The 18,395-nt window shown below is 35.3% G+C and overlaps 1 protein-coding gene across 2 annotated transcripts in view; it reads right to left on the bottom strand.

Moving 5' to 3' along the window:
• Positions 1–18,063, bottom strand: part of LOC105836397 (neurotrimin) — a 137,852-nt gene extending 119,789 nt beyond the window's left edge. Inside the window, exon 1 of one of the 2 annotated variants that reach the window (XM_028188727.2) lies at positions 17,835–18,063. In XM_028188727.2, coding sequence (XP_028044528.1) covers positions 17,835–18,048 — 214 coding nt within the window. In that variant the 5' untranslated portion in view covers positions 18,049–18,063. The remainder of the gene's footprint in view (positions 1–17,834) is intronic. The other variant, XM_028188728.2, reaches the window with a different exon arrangement.
• Between the last annotated feature and the right edge of the window lie 332 nt (positions 18,064–18,395).

Below are 18,395 nucleotides of genomic sequence, written 5' to 3'. Positions count from 1 at the left end.
GTCGAGAGTAACGCATCGATCTCATGGTTAGACACTTAATTTTTCGCCTTTCGCCTTTGCTTTACGTGAATTTGATTGATTGTTTCACGATATTTATAAGAACATAGTAGCTTCGTTTATTTTTTACACGCATTGTTTATAGTATTCCGCTTCTGTTCTATTTAATAATTTTACGTAAAATTTAGAAAAAGTCTAATTACAGATTATTTTAAATTTCAAAAACAGCTCTGATTAAAAATTGAGCAGATTAATATTGCACAAATAAAAAAGATTAATTAATCTTTTGTTTAAGAACTTTGAAGATAGATTAGTAATTAGTTGACTGTTCATAAATATTATATTTTAAGTCATAATTCCGGTAATTTTGTAAATTTGCTATCATAATACATAAACACGGCCGCTACTTGAGCATTGATTTCTTGTTGCGCGCGCGTTGTATTGTGTGCTCATCGTCGGATGTTTTGTACGCAACGAACCGCGAATGTTTCCCCAAACGTCTTCGTTTAGGAAGGTATATGTCGGCGATAAATCGACAAGCGTCCGGTTTTTCTAGTAAGAAGGAAGAAGGAGCACATCAGGGAATTTCAACGGATACGCTCCAACGAGCGGAGACCGCGTTCGCCCGATATACAGTCTTGAGAAGAATGTGAGATGGTTTGTTCGTTGTATCCTTTCCAGAAAGCTCCTTGTATTCACCAAATACGATGGTATACGATTTCTCATCAATGTCTTCGTAAAATCCGCTTTCCACATAGAAATATTTTTAGTAATCGCTTTCTCATTATTGCGTTACTAATTTCGGATAATATAGTACTGCATTGTGTGTTATATATCTATGTATCGCAGTCACATAATTAATTCAAACTAAATTTTACAAATTATTTAAAACTAATTGAAAAAAATTGTCCGACAATTATATATTACTTTTACAAGAACAAGCATTAGATGAACCATCTTGCGAGATATCGACCCTTATACCAAAGTCTATCGGGAGTCTATATTAGATCTAAACCGAGTTAGAAATTGAATTTGAATTAGACTGGAGTTATATATAAGTTAGGTAAGTTATATATTTAAGCTTGTTGCTTTAAACTGTAATCCCTTGGTTTCATTTAATTTGGATTTGATATAAAACATGAAGAAAGACTAATATTATTAAGAGTATTTATAAAAAATATTTATTTATTTTTTAATTATACATAAGACTTATGGATAAATTTCGTTTTAATTTATCGCGATGAAAATTATTTTCCCGAGCCGTGAAAGGCGAAAAGTTAAATTCTTTGATTCGGTTAAATAATTTCGTGGAATGCGGAAGAAGTTGGAAACACGCTTTCCGCGGGTGTTATACTCGAATAGACGCATCACGAGAATTTCATAATCGACTGCATAACTTCAAAGTTGCGTTGGCTCGTTTCATAGTAAAAGTTGAGATCTTGCAATTCCTGCAACGCACAGATCGACTTTGTGAGATGGCTCGTGTAAAACTCTCGCTTTTTGCCTTACACCACTTTGTCTACTACCTCTGCATTTCATATCGTTTAATGTCCCGAGTAATTTGTTCCCGAGTAAACGTCACACTTTTATGAAATTGCTTAAATAATATAGAGAAAAAAATTTTTTAATACAAACGTTCCATGTACCATTGAGTTTTTAAACTACACAATGTTTCAAATATTTTTATAACATTTTTTATGAGGACGGGACATTTTTAGTTCAATATCACGCACCTTATAAAAGAAAAAAGATTTAGTGGCACGCAAATAACGTCATGACTCGTCATACTTTTGCGACTTTTTCATTCGTGCGCAGCGTGTTTCTTCGTATCGATTCGCAGCCCGTTATTCGACGTCGAGTGCTTAGCAAGTTGTTTGAAAAGCAGTGCAGGCACTGCAATCCTGAGGTCGTTATAAATACTTCAGCCTGTTGTTTCCAACGATTGTTGCGAGTTTCGAGAGGCAGTCATATGCAGTGTCCGTATTAGCGCTCGTTTTTGTTTTAATACCAGATAAGTTAGCCTCACGTGTTACGTGCAAACGATTATTGCCGAACAACAACAATTACATGAGAAACATGAAAGTGAATCGTTCACAGGATTATCGTAATTCCTCAATCTTTGGAGTTGGCAAGTTTCAATGGTTTCAAGTTCAGTGTTGGTTATACCTTTATATATACAATACATGCAAAAGTGCGAACAGTTTTGATATTAAATGTATCAGATATTAAACCTTATCTTCTTTTTATGGAAAATTCTGGTATACTACTTTGTAAGTCAATCACGCTGAAACTAATTATCTAATATTTTTATATCACGCGTCTACAGATATTCACGTAGATACGTAGGTGCAAAAACTGTAAACGTCATAATGTATCATCGTAACTCGAGTAGAATCGACATTTCGGAGCCCTCCCGACTATTATTGGTGCTTGTCCATGCTATTTTTCTGTTTCACTTTTCTCCGTTGATCTTTTTACTCGATTTCTATCAGAGTTTCTCTCGCGCGCGTTTTCGCCTACTTCTATTAGAACGTCCCGCGAACCATCGATGCGATCCTTTCAAGTTTTCCTCTTTGAAACTTCTTTATACGTTTTCTTGCTTGAAAGTTCTTGACTCTCCACCGATCTCAGCCGCTTCCTCAGATACCTCCGTTCGCAATGTTACGATGTTTCTACATCGTTCTTACCTTAGATGCTGTTATTTCGAGATTCTAACTATGGACTGAGAGCCTACCCGCGCTCGATATCCGATGAACTCGTTCAAATCGAATCGTTCAACGCGTAATTCACAACTAACAAGTTTCCTTAATTCGTTTTCCTCTAAATAACCTTACGCCGCCCATTTTCTTGGGGGGGGAAAAAAAAACATGATGAAAACTTGTAAACATTATGTTACAAATCTGCAAAAAAATTTTTAGTTACTGACAGACATTCCATCTACTGTGCCTTTCTCTCTTGGGTATGCAACCTTAAAGATTAAGAATTATTATGCACTTCTGCTGGCTGCATAAATCCGGGAGACTCCCGGCGGTTTAAAAGGGATACCACGTGCAGGTAGCGCGCGGTGGTAAAAGAGTATCACACGTGAAAAACACATCGTGACGCATATTTCTAAATAGAATCAGGCCGATTTCAGGTAGCAGTGCGAGACGACAAGCTCCCGCGGGTATTAAGGCTGCCTTTCCGAAGCGAGCACTCGCGTTGTTGCAGCCGTATATATATCTGTACAGCCGCTTTTCCAGGTGGATTACTAAAGTCTTATGCTCTTATCTCGACGAACGTAGAGCGCAGGAGACGAGAAAGAGATTTCTACGCTGATCGAAAGTACAAGCGACTTCCATCCCGAGTCGCCCTTGTTACTTCTCTGCTCCTAGAATGCCTCGCGCAAGATGGCCAGCCAATAGTCACGGTAATCTGGAGGCAGATAAGTAGTAGTGGACAAAACGGGGTGGACAGGCGAGGGCGAGGGTAAGGGCGAGTTCGGCTCGAAATTTAACGGTTGCGAGAAACGGTTATCTGGCGAGACAATATTTGAGTTCGAATATCCTATGAATACTTTAAGATATTCTACTTTCTTTGGCGTAGCTCGTTGATAAAACATAAGATAGAAGATTAATGAGCAACTCAACTCCGAAACAATTCGCAAGAAAATTTACAGACATAGTTCGATTCAACTATATTTTGTTTTATTACTTCAATTTTTGATCAATAACATTTATCAAGTACATTATAAAATATATTGTTAATGTCTGTTTATTCAATAGCTAAGTCAAATCAATGATATTATTAATATACAATTAAAAATATTATTAATTCATGTACTGCAATGAGAAAAAAGTTTCAATACTCGATACAAGAAAATATTTATAAAGTATAATTTTACTATATATAAATACAGATCTGCAAATAATTTTGTTATATTATTAAAATAATTTTCAGATTTGTACCTAGCTAAACGTTCAGATCTTTTAGCAAAATCATTCTTTTCGTGTATCTTACAGAAGACTCGAAAATCTTCCGATTATTCTGGCTTCATACATATTGTATATATGCGAAATACAAATAAAATTTCAGCAGAACGTACGTTGCACACACACACACACACACACACACACACACACACACACACATACATGCGCGCGCGCGACATTAAAAAAAAGGTTAAAAACTTAAGGCATATTAATTTAATCAAAGTGTACATTTTTTTAAAATAAATATACGGCAAAATGTATATACCAAATATGTATATGAATTCGCGGGAGGAGTTCAGTCCTGCATTAATCTGCACGTTGATTCAAAACGACAATATCATCGGGTTGCGCGGTATCAAAGTTTGTGCCCGTGCAAAGTTGAACACCAACGTGCGCGGTTGGATTCTGAATCGTGACGTGGTATCTACGGGCCATTCTGAAGGCGTATTTAGGAGATAAAACAAGCCAATTTCGGGGTAATGATACGGAAGACCATGGTCGTTGGATAATTTGTATTGTTCTTCGGGACAGCTCGTTTATTATAGACGACTACAGCGGACATTGCACTTGCTTCTACCCAGCCACGATCTAGCGTAAACACTGGTACAATGTGTGTCGGAAATTTTATGGCAGCGTGCTTCAGCAACATCACGGTCTTTAACAATCTAATGATAATTGGAAAAAGAAAAACACGAATGACTCTATCTTTTTTATAGTTTATTCGACTAACGATAATTTCGACATAGCAGCGATAAAACAAATGCAACAATCGTGAAACTTAATTTCTTTGAAGATTTTAGAATATCCTGCGTTAACAAATTTAATTCTTATTAGTTAGAATATGTAAAGATAATTTAATAATTTATATTTTTAAACTATTAAATAAAGAACTTCTTGAAATAAAGAATTTCTTTAAACTTTCTGGATGTTTTTCTATCAGTGAAGTATTTATGAGTTGCATGACACTTATAAATACAGAGATACATGCGAATCAAAGCGAGAAAGTACTTTGATAATAAATTTTTATAGTTTTGAACATCATTCATGATCGCATACGTAAATCTTTTGTATTAAAAATTTTTTGCTCGTTTACTATCGGATATTCCAAAAAAAAATCTTACGCCGAACTCTTTTTCTGTAGAAATATAATGCCACAGGCCAAGCTGCAAGTTGCACCGTCGACTTTATTCCGAGCGACCGTCGACGTTCAAAGAAAGCCTCGAAAAAGAATTTCCGTATACATAGATGTGTTTTGCTTTTTTCATTCGATGCGCATTTTTATATCCATATTTTGCATGCGGGACTCCGTATCTTCAGAAAATGGCGCAGTCTGCTTTTTCTCTTTTTCTTTTTTATAAAATGCACTTTCTTAAATAAATTCACTTTAACATCGCAGATGCAATTTAAGATTTTTGTCGTAATTGTAACATATATACTGCCTCCGTATTGTTTTAAATTAAATTATTTCCGCAATTATAGCAACGTTTAACATCTTGTTTATCGGCTTCGGATCGCTCTGGTTTTTTTTTCTTATTGTCCGTTTTGGTATACTTCGATTTAGCTTTCATTGTTTCGTATATCTCTAACTTGCGTTTCAATTCAGAAATACTTTTCGCGCCATATAAACTAACCTTATTTATCTCATCGTCGTTAATGCCGTCTATTACATGAATTGATGGTACTGAATTACTACCATGACCTCGATTTTTGTCCCGGGAGCGATCTCCATCCTGTAGCAGTATTCCTGATATGTCTCGTCGGCCTTCTTTCTTCGTAGCTGAGAGTGCACGTTGTGGCTGTCAATCTTCTGGGCGAATTCGTGTCTCTCCATGTCTTCCCTCTCGCCTCGTACTTCACGAATAATTTCGCTGACCCTCGAAGGAGTTTCTTCGTGTAGATCGTCTTCTGTACATCGTTCCATTGACACAGAGTTGCTATCTCGTCGAAGTCTTTAATCCGTTGTTTTACTTGCCGTTAAACGTGCCTAGAGAATTCAACGTCTTTAAAGGTTAGTAGGCATCTTTTCTGTCGGCGTGGTATCGACAGAATGGGATGGTCGTCGTTGTTCGTCATCTTACGATTCATCGTTGGACTCAGATTCGCTGTCATCTTTGTGATTCGTGCTCATCATCGTCGTCAACGTCTTCGTCTTCGTTTCTTTGGTCTTCGAGAAACATCGCTGCCGTTCAACAAGATCCGCCTTGTTTTCTGTCTTCAACTTACATCGTTTTAGTTCGTCTTTCAACTGGGCTATTGTCATTGATTCTGTCGTATTAAGTGCCTCCTGTTATCGTTTCTCTGCGCTTGGCCGTTGTTTTCTGCCATTTTCCAACTTCATCTTTCTTTTCTCATTGATACTCTCGTAATTCCAGCTGCGAACTCCCAAAATTGTGTGGAAAAATAGGATGGTATCATATTACCACTTATTTCGTAATGACAGTTTTAATTTTCAAAATGATTTTGATGTTACAAAATGGTTACAATATTACGAAGAGTACAAAGAGAAACCTCGAGGCATCCCTCGACCACGTGTCCAACGCGCGTCTTATTTCTTCGACCGAGTGACTAAAATTGACCGACGCTTTTCGAGGGTTCGGTTAGGCGTCCGAAGCCCTTTCCCCTTCTCAGCACGGATGTTGCTACCTAATTATACGGCTAATATATTATATGCTAGATTGCATTAAAATATTGTACAATGATTATAAGAAATACCGCGTATACAAAAATATTTTAAATTATTGGAAAGTTAACACTTTAAATTATTTTATTAAAATCAAAGATTAATTCCTCCTAATTTTTTATCTTTTTTTTTCTTTGACGCAACTTGTTTGCCGAAATTACATTCTTTGCAGGGTGATCAAGCCTTATGACATATTCAAGGTAAAAAATAAAAAAATTAGTGAATTTTACATAGATAAAATAATCGGCTGATTAAAAAGATCGAGAAAACTCAGATATATCCGTTAATGTTTTATAATTATCAAAGTTACTAAACTGTCTGGCATGAGATCTTATTGTTGGTGCCATAAGTGAGCTTTTGTTCTCTCGGTTCTTAGATTTAGGTTTAGGAACACACGCTCCATTGTTCCGCCAAATACTGAGAGAAACGACGCGTCACTTGTACTACTAACTGCACATTCCGACATAAGCGAATATGCGTTATGGGTAAATTCATTAAATTCTAAACGTAATTGTGGTTTTACGTATGAAACTCACCACACATTTACGATGCGCATGAATATTATAGATATCTGTTTACAAATTCCAATTTTATACATGTATATGAAACAGATGCCGTGCACGATCATATATTAGTTTTAACTTTTAAATTTATGTGATAAACATTAGCCAAATTATACGCTTTTTAATTCCCTCTTATTAAATATTATCTGTTTATGTATACGTAATTTTTTTTATAGAAATGTGTCTTATGTGTTCTACATTAAAAACTTTTAATCTTTGTTAAATTATAATCAAAAATTTTAAGACTAATAAGGGCCAAGAAAAAATATATAGAGCTTCACACTTACGGTGCAATTAAATCGTTACACACGTTGAAATCGAAGATAAACGATGCTTGAACGCACTTACTTTATTTGAGAAGATAGCACTAGACAATTGCCATCGATTTCTCGTTAATCCCTCTCAAGTCTGTTGAAAGTGGTGATCTTTCTTGTCAGCCATTATCTTCGTATCACTTTCGATCAATATCGGGTACTCGCTATACGGTTAAATCCTCACTCATAAAACCTATGAACACGTAATTGATACCTATCTTGAAGCCTGCGAGGGTTCTCTCAATATTCCACGTGGCGTATACCGTTATGTGTCATATGAATATCTAATAACTCGATATTGGCCTTAAGTTGTGGATCGTCGTGGATGAAGGGTTGATCGTATCTAGTAATAACGAGACGATAAACCGCAGCGTGATGGTCGGATTTCTGCGCGGAAACGTAATAATGTTTACCCGGATAGATGGCTAACGTTGGATTCTCGCGAGCTCACGCGTTGTCGTTCAACTTCGACTTATTTTACAAGAATCGATATAAACGTGGGGATCGATTCGTGCTACGGGAACTCACGGATCCAAAATAAATTGATATTGACGTTACAAGATAGGGTTAGGTCGATCTCCCGATATAAGAGCATCGTACTTCATGTTTTCTTTCACCAGAACGGTCAGCGGAAAAAAGAAAGAGAAAAAGAGAGAGAAAGAGAGCAGCTTTCACGGCTAACAAACAAACAACGAACTTCGAAGCCGCCTTTGACACAAAGAATTTTATCCCGAGACTCTCTATCATTGAATCTATGTATGAGAAGCTTAACTTTTATCCTTCCTCCCTGCTTCTTCATATACACGACATTGTTTTTTGCAGAAACTATATATATATATAATTCACAAGTTAATAATTGCTTGTTAAAATCAATTACCGAAGCAAAAATAATTTATAAATAATAAACAAGTTTTTTTTTGCTTATTTGTTTATTCTCATTTATTTTATAATAACATGTACATTTAACATTGTGATTTTTATGATAAAAATATTATTAATTTTAATATATAAATATGTATTGCCTGTGGGCCGTGGGCTCTTACATTGAATTAATAATTAGTTGAAAAAACAAAACTAAAAAACTTGCGATTAAGACAAGGAATAATGCTAAGCAGTTGATAATGTTTCTATAATTGATAAATAGATGTTCGGTAAATATTCCGTGTTATTTTGTTTATTGAGGCTCTTTGTTTTTTTATATGAAGCATTTCTGATGTTAATCTTTTTTTGTAGTAAGATTCTTTATCCAAAATTTCGACTTTTTTCTAATTAAATTCATATTGTGAATCTATTCTGTGTAGGGAAATAAAGGATTTACATGTCTTATTAATCTCCGTTCTATGTTCATTCACTCTGGTGATTGATTTTCTTTTTGTTTGGCTTATGTACGATGCCTCACAGTCATGATAGTAAATTTTGTGCACTACGTCGCATTGTTCTATTGAATCTAATATATCTTTCTCTGTTTTTATAAATTTATTTAATTTGTTATTAAGCAAATAAAACAGTTCACATTTTTCTATCGTTTTTAAAGAGATGAATTTTTCAGAAATATTTTGGACATAAGGAATTGTGAAAAACTTTCTTGTTTTTTCTTAACATATCTGTTTTTTCCTTATGCCTCTGGAACTTTATTCTATTATTAATGTTCTTAAAAATAAAATCCGAAGGGTAACCCATCATTTAATAATAAGTCTATTGTGTTTTTTTAGATTCTTTTTTTGAAATTTAGGGTGAGATTATGTTAATATTCTGTCAGTTAGTCCGAGTACTACTCCTTTTTTGTGTATTATTGGGTGATGGGAATGAAAATTCAAATACCTTCCTAAGAAAGTCGGCTTTTGGAACATGTCAAATAAGATGTGGTCTTCCTCTACCATTGCAATGACATTTAAAAAGTTAATTCGATTGTTTACTCCAATTTCTAGTGTGAATTGTAATCATGTTTATTAAAAATCTTTAGAATTTCTTTAAGCGTTTTAGTAAAAGCTGCAATTAGAATGTTATCGACGTATCTAAAGTAGAAGTGTAAATGGAAAGATAATGACTTGATAATCTCATTTTCAAAATTCTGCATAATTATATCTGTAACAATGGGTGTGATAAAGGGGATCAAAAAATTTGGGATGCCAAAGATCTGGTTGTAGATCATATCATTAAAATGGAAATAAGTGGAATTTAAAATTAGGTTGATAGCTATTAAAACTTCTTCGAGTGGGATTGAGATATTTTTTAAAATCTGGTTCCATCTGTTTTTAATACTATTATTGTTTCTTTCGATGGGAATGTTCGTAAATAAAGAAATTATATTTAGGGACGCTAGTGTGTAATTCGGTTGTAATTGAGAGCCCTTTAATTTTTCAACTAGTTTGAAGCTGTTTTTATGTAGCTCATCGGAACTTCTATGCTTTTTTTTTACATTTTGTGTAAGAATGTTGCTAAGTTGTATAGGGGACTGTTTATGGAGGACACTATGACTCTATCTAGATGATCAGGTTTGTGGATTTTTAGGAACCCGTAGGCTCTAGGGAGAACGCCATCCGTGGTTATTAACGATCTGTAAGTGCAATAGTCAATGTACTTTTTGTTCTTCTACCTAATCAAAATTGTGCGTAAATCGTTGGTGATTTTTGGGGGATTTTTTTTAAATGTACATTGTAAGTGTTTTTTCTTGTATTTTTTTTATATATTCCGATTTATTCGAAGTAACGGTGGTGTTTTTCTTGTCAGCTTTCGTAAATAGAATGTCAGGATGTTCTTTGGTAAATTCTTTAGTATGTCTGTGACATTTTATCAATAAATGGTCTTTACTGTTGCAACTGTACTGTTTGCAGGTAGTGATATTTTTTTGATGATGAAAACAATGTCATTTCTAACATTGTCTTGAAACTCTTCGCTACATTTATCAATATTACGTTCTGTTTTTTATGAATTCAAATGTGACGGTTCTTTTATTGGTGAGTTGAACTTGTCGCCTAATTGCAACATAAATTGCACCTCATCTGGAATCGGCGTATTGGAAAGATTAATGAACCATTTATTATGAATTTCATTTAGCTCTGATTGTGTTTTGAAATTGTCCGCTGTGATATGAATTTTGTTTTTTTTGTGCTTGTTATATTTGTGAGCTATTAAATGTATGAAATATTACTTTTCTAAAGCTGCATATGGATGTTAGTTACACCGTGATAAATATTAATTTTTAATTATTTTAATCCGGTATAATGCAGCAAAAATATTACCAAGAAAATTTTAAGTAAATTGTTTTATGAAGTAAGTAGACTTTGTAAGAAACAATGAAACAATCAATTTCGTTTATCGCATAATCGTGAACTTGTTGCTAGAAGAAATACGTTCGGAAAGAACTTGTAAGATAGTATCGGCAAAGGGACAAGTCTAAAATCAGTTCCTTTGAGTATGTCGATGAGAAGCTACGTGTATTGAAAGGCGATAAAACTTTCTAACACGTGTACTACTGCACGAGTAGAAAATCGAAAGCTTCAAAGTCGTTGGGAAAATATATCGTAAATGCATAGAAATGCCCGTACGTCACGCATTGACAGGTCGCAAAAGAAATAGTAATTCCCTGGAGAAGTTTGTTTTCCTATAATTAATAACTGTAATAATTTAATTAATTATGGAATTTATTAAAGTATAAGTAATATTTTAAAATGTTACAAGAGATATTAATGTTAAAGTTTTTCATAAGCTGCGTAATTAAAAATTGATAAAGAAAGAAAAGTTGAGGAAAGATTTTCTCATTTTTAATTTTTCTTTCTCGTGATGTAACAGTTTATTATCAGTTCAATGTATTTTTGACATTCTTACTTTAGAAAGTATGTCACAAGAAAAGTTGAAATTTGTTACGCGAATGAAGCTACATTGCTGTCGTAATGTGGTTAAATTTTGTACAAGAATTTATCCGGAGTAATCCTTGTGGCCATACAAATTACTGTGCCGGATTAACTAACCAGATATCGTAACTGTATGCATGCGACTTATTAAAACCTATAATGAAATTATTCTGTCGTTGTATTAAATTAATTGGCAAATGTAATAAATTATTCGTGACGGTGTGCGGATTATCGGTATATAAAAACGTTACACTGAGTTGTCGCGTCATTTGCAACATAAAGTTAAACTTTAATATTTCAAATAAAACATTTGCGCGCGGTACTTTGTAACCACTGCACGAGGTACAATAATATTAAACTGATGACAACGGAATTATTTAGCTGGCAGTTACTCTTCACGTGGCGCAAACCCATTTGCTGCATAACGGCACACAATACCAAAAGTATGCATACATAGAATGGGTCGGCGCATCAATTTGGTTCAACTGCCAACAATTTCGTAAGTTTTATTAAGTCGTGTCATGTTGCCAATCGCAGTCTCTCTCTCCCTCTCTTTCTTTCATTAATTTGTTATACTCTTTTAACCTCTCAGATAAAACGATACTCGCAGATTTATAAATTTGTCAAATGTGAAACTCTAAAATTTACTTAAAAACGTTGCATGCGGTAGATGAAAGTGCGGGATATGAATAAATATAAGATAAATAGTGAATTAACGTAGTGCACGATTGGCGGATATCGAAATTTGCAAAGATTAGAATAGAGAAGATAATAGAGAAGATCTCTTCAAAGATAAATCGATTTTAGCAATGAACGTAATAAGCCTCTCTCCTCTCTTATTAATACTTATGTAACTAATCTTGATTTTATCCTCAATTAAGAATTTTATCCGAAAAGAGATAGGTAAAGTTGTTGTTTCGGCGGTTGCAATTTCAGAAGTATGTTGTGCAACTTTCACGGTTGAACGATCCTTCTTGCAGAAAAGTCCGGTATACCGTAGGGATCCATAAATACATTATCCCTCTATAAAAGTTAAATAAGTAAAAGTTAAATTAACTCTAAATCCACCACGTTCCGTACAGACCTGACTCAAGTCTCGTGCCTTAGTAGGTGAGCTTTGCCACCTGCAAAGACCGTAAATAATGTAATATATACTTGACATAATTATTCAAATATTTCTATGTGGCTCGATATGCAATATTTGCGCTTTAAGTATTCTATTCTCTTTTTTAGCGCCTTATTTTTAAATGTCAATATATATGTATATTAAAAATTGAAAAAAAATTAGATTAACGTAGAGAATTTCAAATTTTCTTTATTTTATTTTATACCAAATGACAAATATAGTACGTTAATGTCTTTATTGCAAAACAAATTAATGACAGCAATAATCTAGATAATCATAACAGTTTTATTATCACATATCAGTAATTAATTTTATGATTGCAAAGCCGTTGCAGCACCATCTTGCAATCGAGACGTCTTGTTCACGAAATTCAGATCAGATCAAAATATCTTGCGCATCGATCGGACGGCAAATCAATTTCACGAAGCTTCCACTTCAGCAGTCTGATATTTGCGCAAATAAGCATGACCTGGGGCGCTACGTAAATAAGTTCGATTTATTTGAATCGAACGAAGCTGACAGCCCGGTAGAGAATTACGTCACACTGTGGCTTTAAGAAATTTAGTGGATGTTTCGCGTTGAGTGCATACCCTCGTTACCCGACTGCCCCCCGTTTCTACGCCACTGACGCAAGTTATATACAGTCCGTGCATACATCACACGCATGCTTTTGTTGCACGTGGCCAAAGAAAATGCCAGCTGATTTACAGCCGGCATTTACTTTGAGAGCATTCCCTTCTTACTGAAGATAAATCGACAGGAGCCGCGCATTTACTTCTCCTGTCTTTTCTTCCATACCCTAAGATTTACACTTGAAGATACTTAAATCTACTACTTAAATCTACGCGCGAAGCTATCCCCGGGTCGGAGATTTCTACATCTGCTATTTTACTGCAGAGAATGCGCCGGGATTTACTTTCTTATATATTCTCTGAATGAATTTATCTATTCAATCTTTGCAACTTCTTTTTCCGCTTTCCCTTTCTTGTGAAGTAGAATGTCTAAATTTATTTTTCGATTGGTAAATAAGGTATCATCGATCATATTGAAATTGAAATTTAACTTTGGCCGACAACGGTAGTTCATGACTGCTCTCTCTTGTATCACGAATGAAATACACAGAAAACGCGCGTCGTTCGATGTACGGAAATACGATACAAATAAATAAATCATACTTCCCGGAGACAAGATATTACAAGCGTAAGTCCTGTCTTGAGAATCTGCTACCCGGTTAGATTATCGTTTCACCACAAGATTCAGTGCCTTCCTTCGAGCTTATTTCCATTTACCATTCTCCGCTCGCGAGACCTTTCTTTTACGACTGGCCGAGTACCGTCATAACTGGTGCTGCTTCAAACATCCTTTTACTTGGATATCCCACGCAGAAAATTTTTTATTACATTCACGAGAAGGCAGTAAAACAGCGAGCTCGCTGTATGGTCACATACGCCTTAATATTTTGATATAAGATGGCTGAATCGACTTTAATAAAGACATGGTAGTCAAAAATTTGCATTACAAAGTGCACTTTAAACATCGTACGAGTATACATTAAAAAATAATACTTTTAAATTTTTGCATATAAATGAAAGTTTATCCGTATAATTAGTAACTTTGTTACATCGAATCACTGTACGCCATAAGACAGCCACAATGACATTTAATCAGCGAAAATCTTTTCAAAGCTGATAAATACAGCGCAGCACTTAATTACGGAAAGCTTTTATGTGGATATTTGATTGAAGATACAGTCATACTTGCATTGTCAGTTTGTGTGAGGACACCTTTGAGAAAATGAGTAAAGCGCGAAGTTGATTTTAACCCAGTTTGTAAATCCTATTAAAAAGTGTAGCTGCGTCTCTCTGTAAAATTGAAACTTCTTAAATGTCCCGACGAGGCTGATGGTATTCAGCGATCAAATTTAGTGACCCATTTTCATAATATGAACGGACAGTTTCAATATTTTTTAGGACACATAAAAGAAAGAAACGTTCTGACCGTTTTAATATTATTTTGATCAAATTAAACTTTATGTTACTGAATTTCGCGCGCGCGCGCGCGCGCGTGTATGTGTGTGTAACGCTGTACGTATAGTTAATTAACCAGAGTCATTATGAAACAGCTTTGTGCAACATCGAGACCTCAAATGACATTTTTAGTTCTGCATACACACACGTATATAGATAGACATTACTGGGACATTATGATAGCATACAGTGCACACGTTAATGCTTTCAATTAAACTACGTGCATCCAGATCTATTAATTATATAAATCAACAGCTTGGCTTAATTATAAAATGAAATTAATTCCGATTAACGCGCACAAGGCGATAAATGTTACACACTGAAATTTTATATTACATACAAAAAAGCACTCAACATTTTATACAGTGGTGATTTAGCAAACGTTATACTTCACGCCAGACAACAGTAATTTGATCTGACCATATGAAACGTTACTATGGAGTCCATTGTTAGCACGAAACAAGAGAACTTGCCATAAATCAACAATAGTTATAACTTGCTAATTTTTTTTACTTTTGCTGTGCATTGTATCCATGAATTTCGAGAAGTTGTTTAACCACTTTCGAGAAAATATTGATGCCTGCAATCTGACTAGTTATCAAAGTATAAATCAAATTTAATCAATTTTTTTTAATTAAAATAAAGCAACTTTTAAGTTTTTTTATGTAAAGCGCAAGGTAATATGGCAATATGTGTGTATTTAGTACGACATTACGATGATGCACAGAATGTATGAGAGAAATTAGTCAGATGAGGTAGTGCTACCTCAGGAATTTCATATTCATCCCACATCTGCGAAACCAAATTATATCGCGGTGTCCCGCGTAATCGCCCAAAATCGTTGGTACTCAAATCACATTTGGCAGTTACAAGTGTATAACCAATTTTCCGAACGCAAAATACACATTTATTTTACATCGAGAATTGTAGCATATAGACATCGGCGCGAGTGATGAAAAAGTGAAAAGATTACGCTGCGATAAATACGAGTGATTACGACGAACGCGTAAAACGTCTAAGAAAATATATTCATTGCGTAAAATCGTTCATGTGCTATAATCACGTACATAATTATAAGAATTGCAAAAATATTGGCACGGTGAAATTCTAAACGACGGCAAATATTTATACGAGCGCATGAAAAGTATGCATGAAAAAATGTGTTTTTATTCGTTCAAATAAAAACGTAAATTAAACAGAGACGATGGAAGTTTTTAAATTTTCCACGTTTCTGTGAAAATTTATTAAACTCGCTGTTAATAAAACGTTATTTTATAAGCACTAAATTGGTTCATAATCTTGTATCAATATAGTGAATAGTAATCTGTTGAAGAGCTTCATATGTTCCTCTACATGCAAGATACAACCTAATTATGACAAACATATCGCGTAATTTCGTCGAAATCATTAAAGCGTGAATGATGCAACTGGAAACGTGAAATCCTAATTTCATTTGATGTTGTATTATCACAGTATAACTAATTGCTTGTTGCTTACAAAAGCAAACAAACTTGGTCAGTTAAAAGCAGAGTAACAAATAAAACAGTATCTCGTTGAGTAATTACATAACAATTTTACTGATAAAAAATACTAATATAAAATTTATGTAATATATTTTTTTAAAGAATAAGAAAATGTTAATATATATATTTTTTAAATTGAAATCTAGCGAGTAATTAAATTATTTTGTCTGCTTAAATGAGATTTAATATTCGTAATTATTGATCTTTATATTATATTATATTATATTATATTATATTATATTATATTATATTATATTATATTATATTTGCAAGTAACACAACGTAAATTCATCATTATAATATTTCCGTATTTTATGCGATGAGAGAATAAAAGACATTTCCTTGTGACTATGGCAACGACATCTTGCAGTAACAGCGCACCATCAGCACACAAAAAGATTAATTATAATTATAAAGTTCTTAACTTTTTCTTAGTTTACTATCATGTTTCATACTGTAATTTATTATAAAGTAAATCTTATCTAAGGCCACCATGTCACTCGAAGTCTTTTTGTTATATCGCAAAACAACGCCTGCGAGAATTTGGTCGAAGCTCGTTATCTCGTTATGCATTTGTTTCGCACAATCACGTATTCTTGGCAGAATTTCTCGGTTGATAAACACTGAAAAAAATATTCTTCATAGTATCAATATATGATTGACTAAAATTTATTGATACAATAAACTTTTTGTTAATAGTATAAATATTACATTGAACCTTTTCATTAACCATAAATAAATTTATTAATATAACGAATTATTCTTTGTTGCAATATAAATAAAACATGATAATAAAATAATTTATTGGACCAATTTTAATAAATTTTCCATTAGTAGAATGAATATTTTATTGGAATTTATGTACAGTGATTTGGTTTAATGAAGAAAAGAATTGAAGGAAAAGTTATATATTTATCTTCCACTATCAACAAAGAAATCACAAAAATGTGTGTACTAGTGCAGTGCAAATGTGCATAAAGATATCATATTGATTTTTTAAATTGAATATTTATATTTGATGTTTAAAATCGATTTGCATAGTTACCGATATTTAAAGGGACGTCGCTTTGGCGAACGAAGTTCAAATGTATTTGCGTCGAAGTAAATACGAAGATATTGTTGAAGACATTCGAAATAATGAGCAAGGAGAACAAACTATTATATGTCTCTTATACTTCCTAGTTATCCCCGACAACTTCATTTCGCGCGGAGCTTCAGAAGCTATTGCATAGACATCTCAAATTACTCCCCACGCGAGCCGACCAACTCTCGCGCATGAGAGAGCCACATTCGCAGAGTAAGAGGCACGCACCACAAATCCGCGCTACGTGGAATACTGGCACTAGCCTAGCCGCGTTACTCTACAGCATGGAAACGAGAGAGAGAGAGAGAGAGAGAGAGAGAGAGAGAGAGAGAGAGAGAGAGAGAACAATCCTCCGCGTCCGACCGTCGCGGTGACGGTGACGGCGGCGACGACGGCACCGAAACTCGTTAAACTTCCCGCACACGCGAAACCAGGAGCGCTTGCGGGTAACAAAATTCCTACTGCTCGGAGGGTGGCCGCAGTTCGTACGGGGGATTCAATTAGCACCGCGGTGGCGGCGGCGGCAGCGGTGAATTTAGCACTCGCGGACGCAAGAGAAACGGAACTCGGTGTTGCGCGGAGAACTCCGGATGTACTTTGGCCGGTTAATCGACACGCTTTCCGCGTCAAATCGTCAGGATCAAACGCGAGATGTTTATCGAGATGGTCATCTGATCTCTATTCTTCCCACTCACCGGATGTGACGGGGTTGTCGGTCCATGCACTTCCCGCGATCATGGACAGCAGCACGGCGCCAGTCAACAGCCGGAGTCGGCCTCGCGCGGTTCTCGGGACACGTTGGACACGTTGCTCACTGATCATCGCGGTACAGGATGGACGAGAGGGTGCGCGACCGGCATCCCGACTGAGGGTTGTACCGAGAGCGTGTTTCTCTACCTCCTGCATCATCCCCTCTTAGTTTCCCGCCACGCGCAGACGCCTCCGCTACTCTCGGGCTTCCGCCGACTCTTGAACCACCCTCTTTTCCTTCCTCCCTTTCTCCCTCTCTCTCTTTCTCCCCTCTCCCCCGAGCTTCATCTTAATCCCACTCACTTATCTCTTATCAATAGGTGACGATTAATTATCCTTCTACCGTACGCGTCGCAGCCTCTGCGCTTTCGAGGTCGCTCACAACCTGTGGCACGCTCATCTCGGGTACTTGGGGTATGTCTTTTGGCATGAGCCCTGAGGACGGAAGATATGAACGCAAGAATAATATCACTTCGTCGACGCCGAGAGTCGGCCTGTGCTCGATT

The sequence above is a fragment of the Monomorium pharaonis genome, chromosome 7 (assembly GCF_013373865.1).
Source record: "Monomorium pharaonis isolate MP-MQ-018 chromosome 7, ASM1337386v2, whole genome shotgun sequence".
NCBI lineage: Eukaryota > Metazoa > Arthropoda > Insecta > Hymenoptera > Formicidae > Monomorium > Monomorium pharaonis.
Note: the sequence above shows the minus strand (reverse complement) of the source record. Positions and strands in the feature narration are given on the sequence as shown.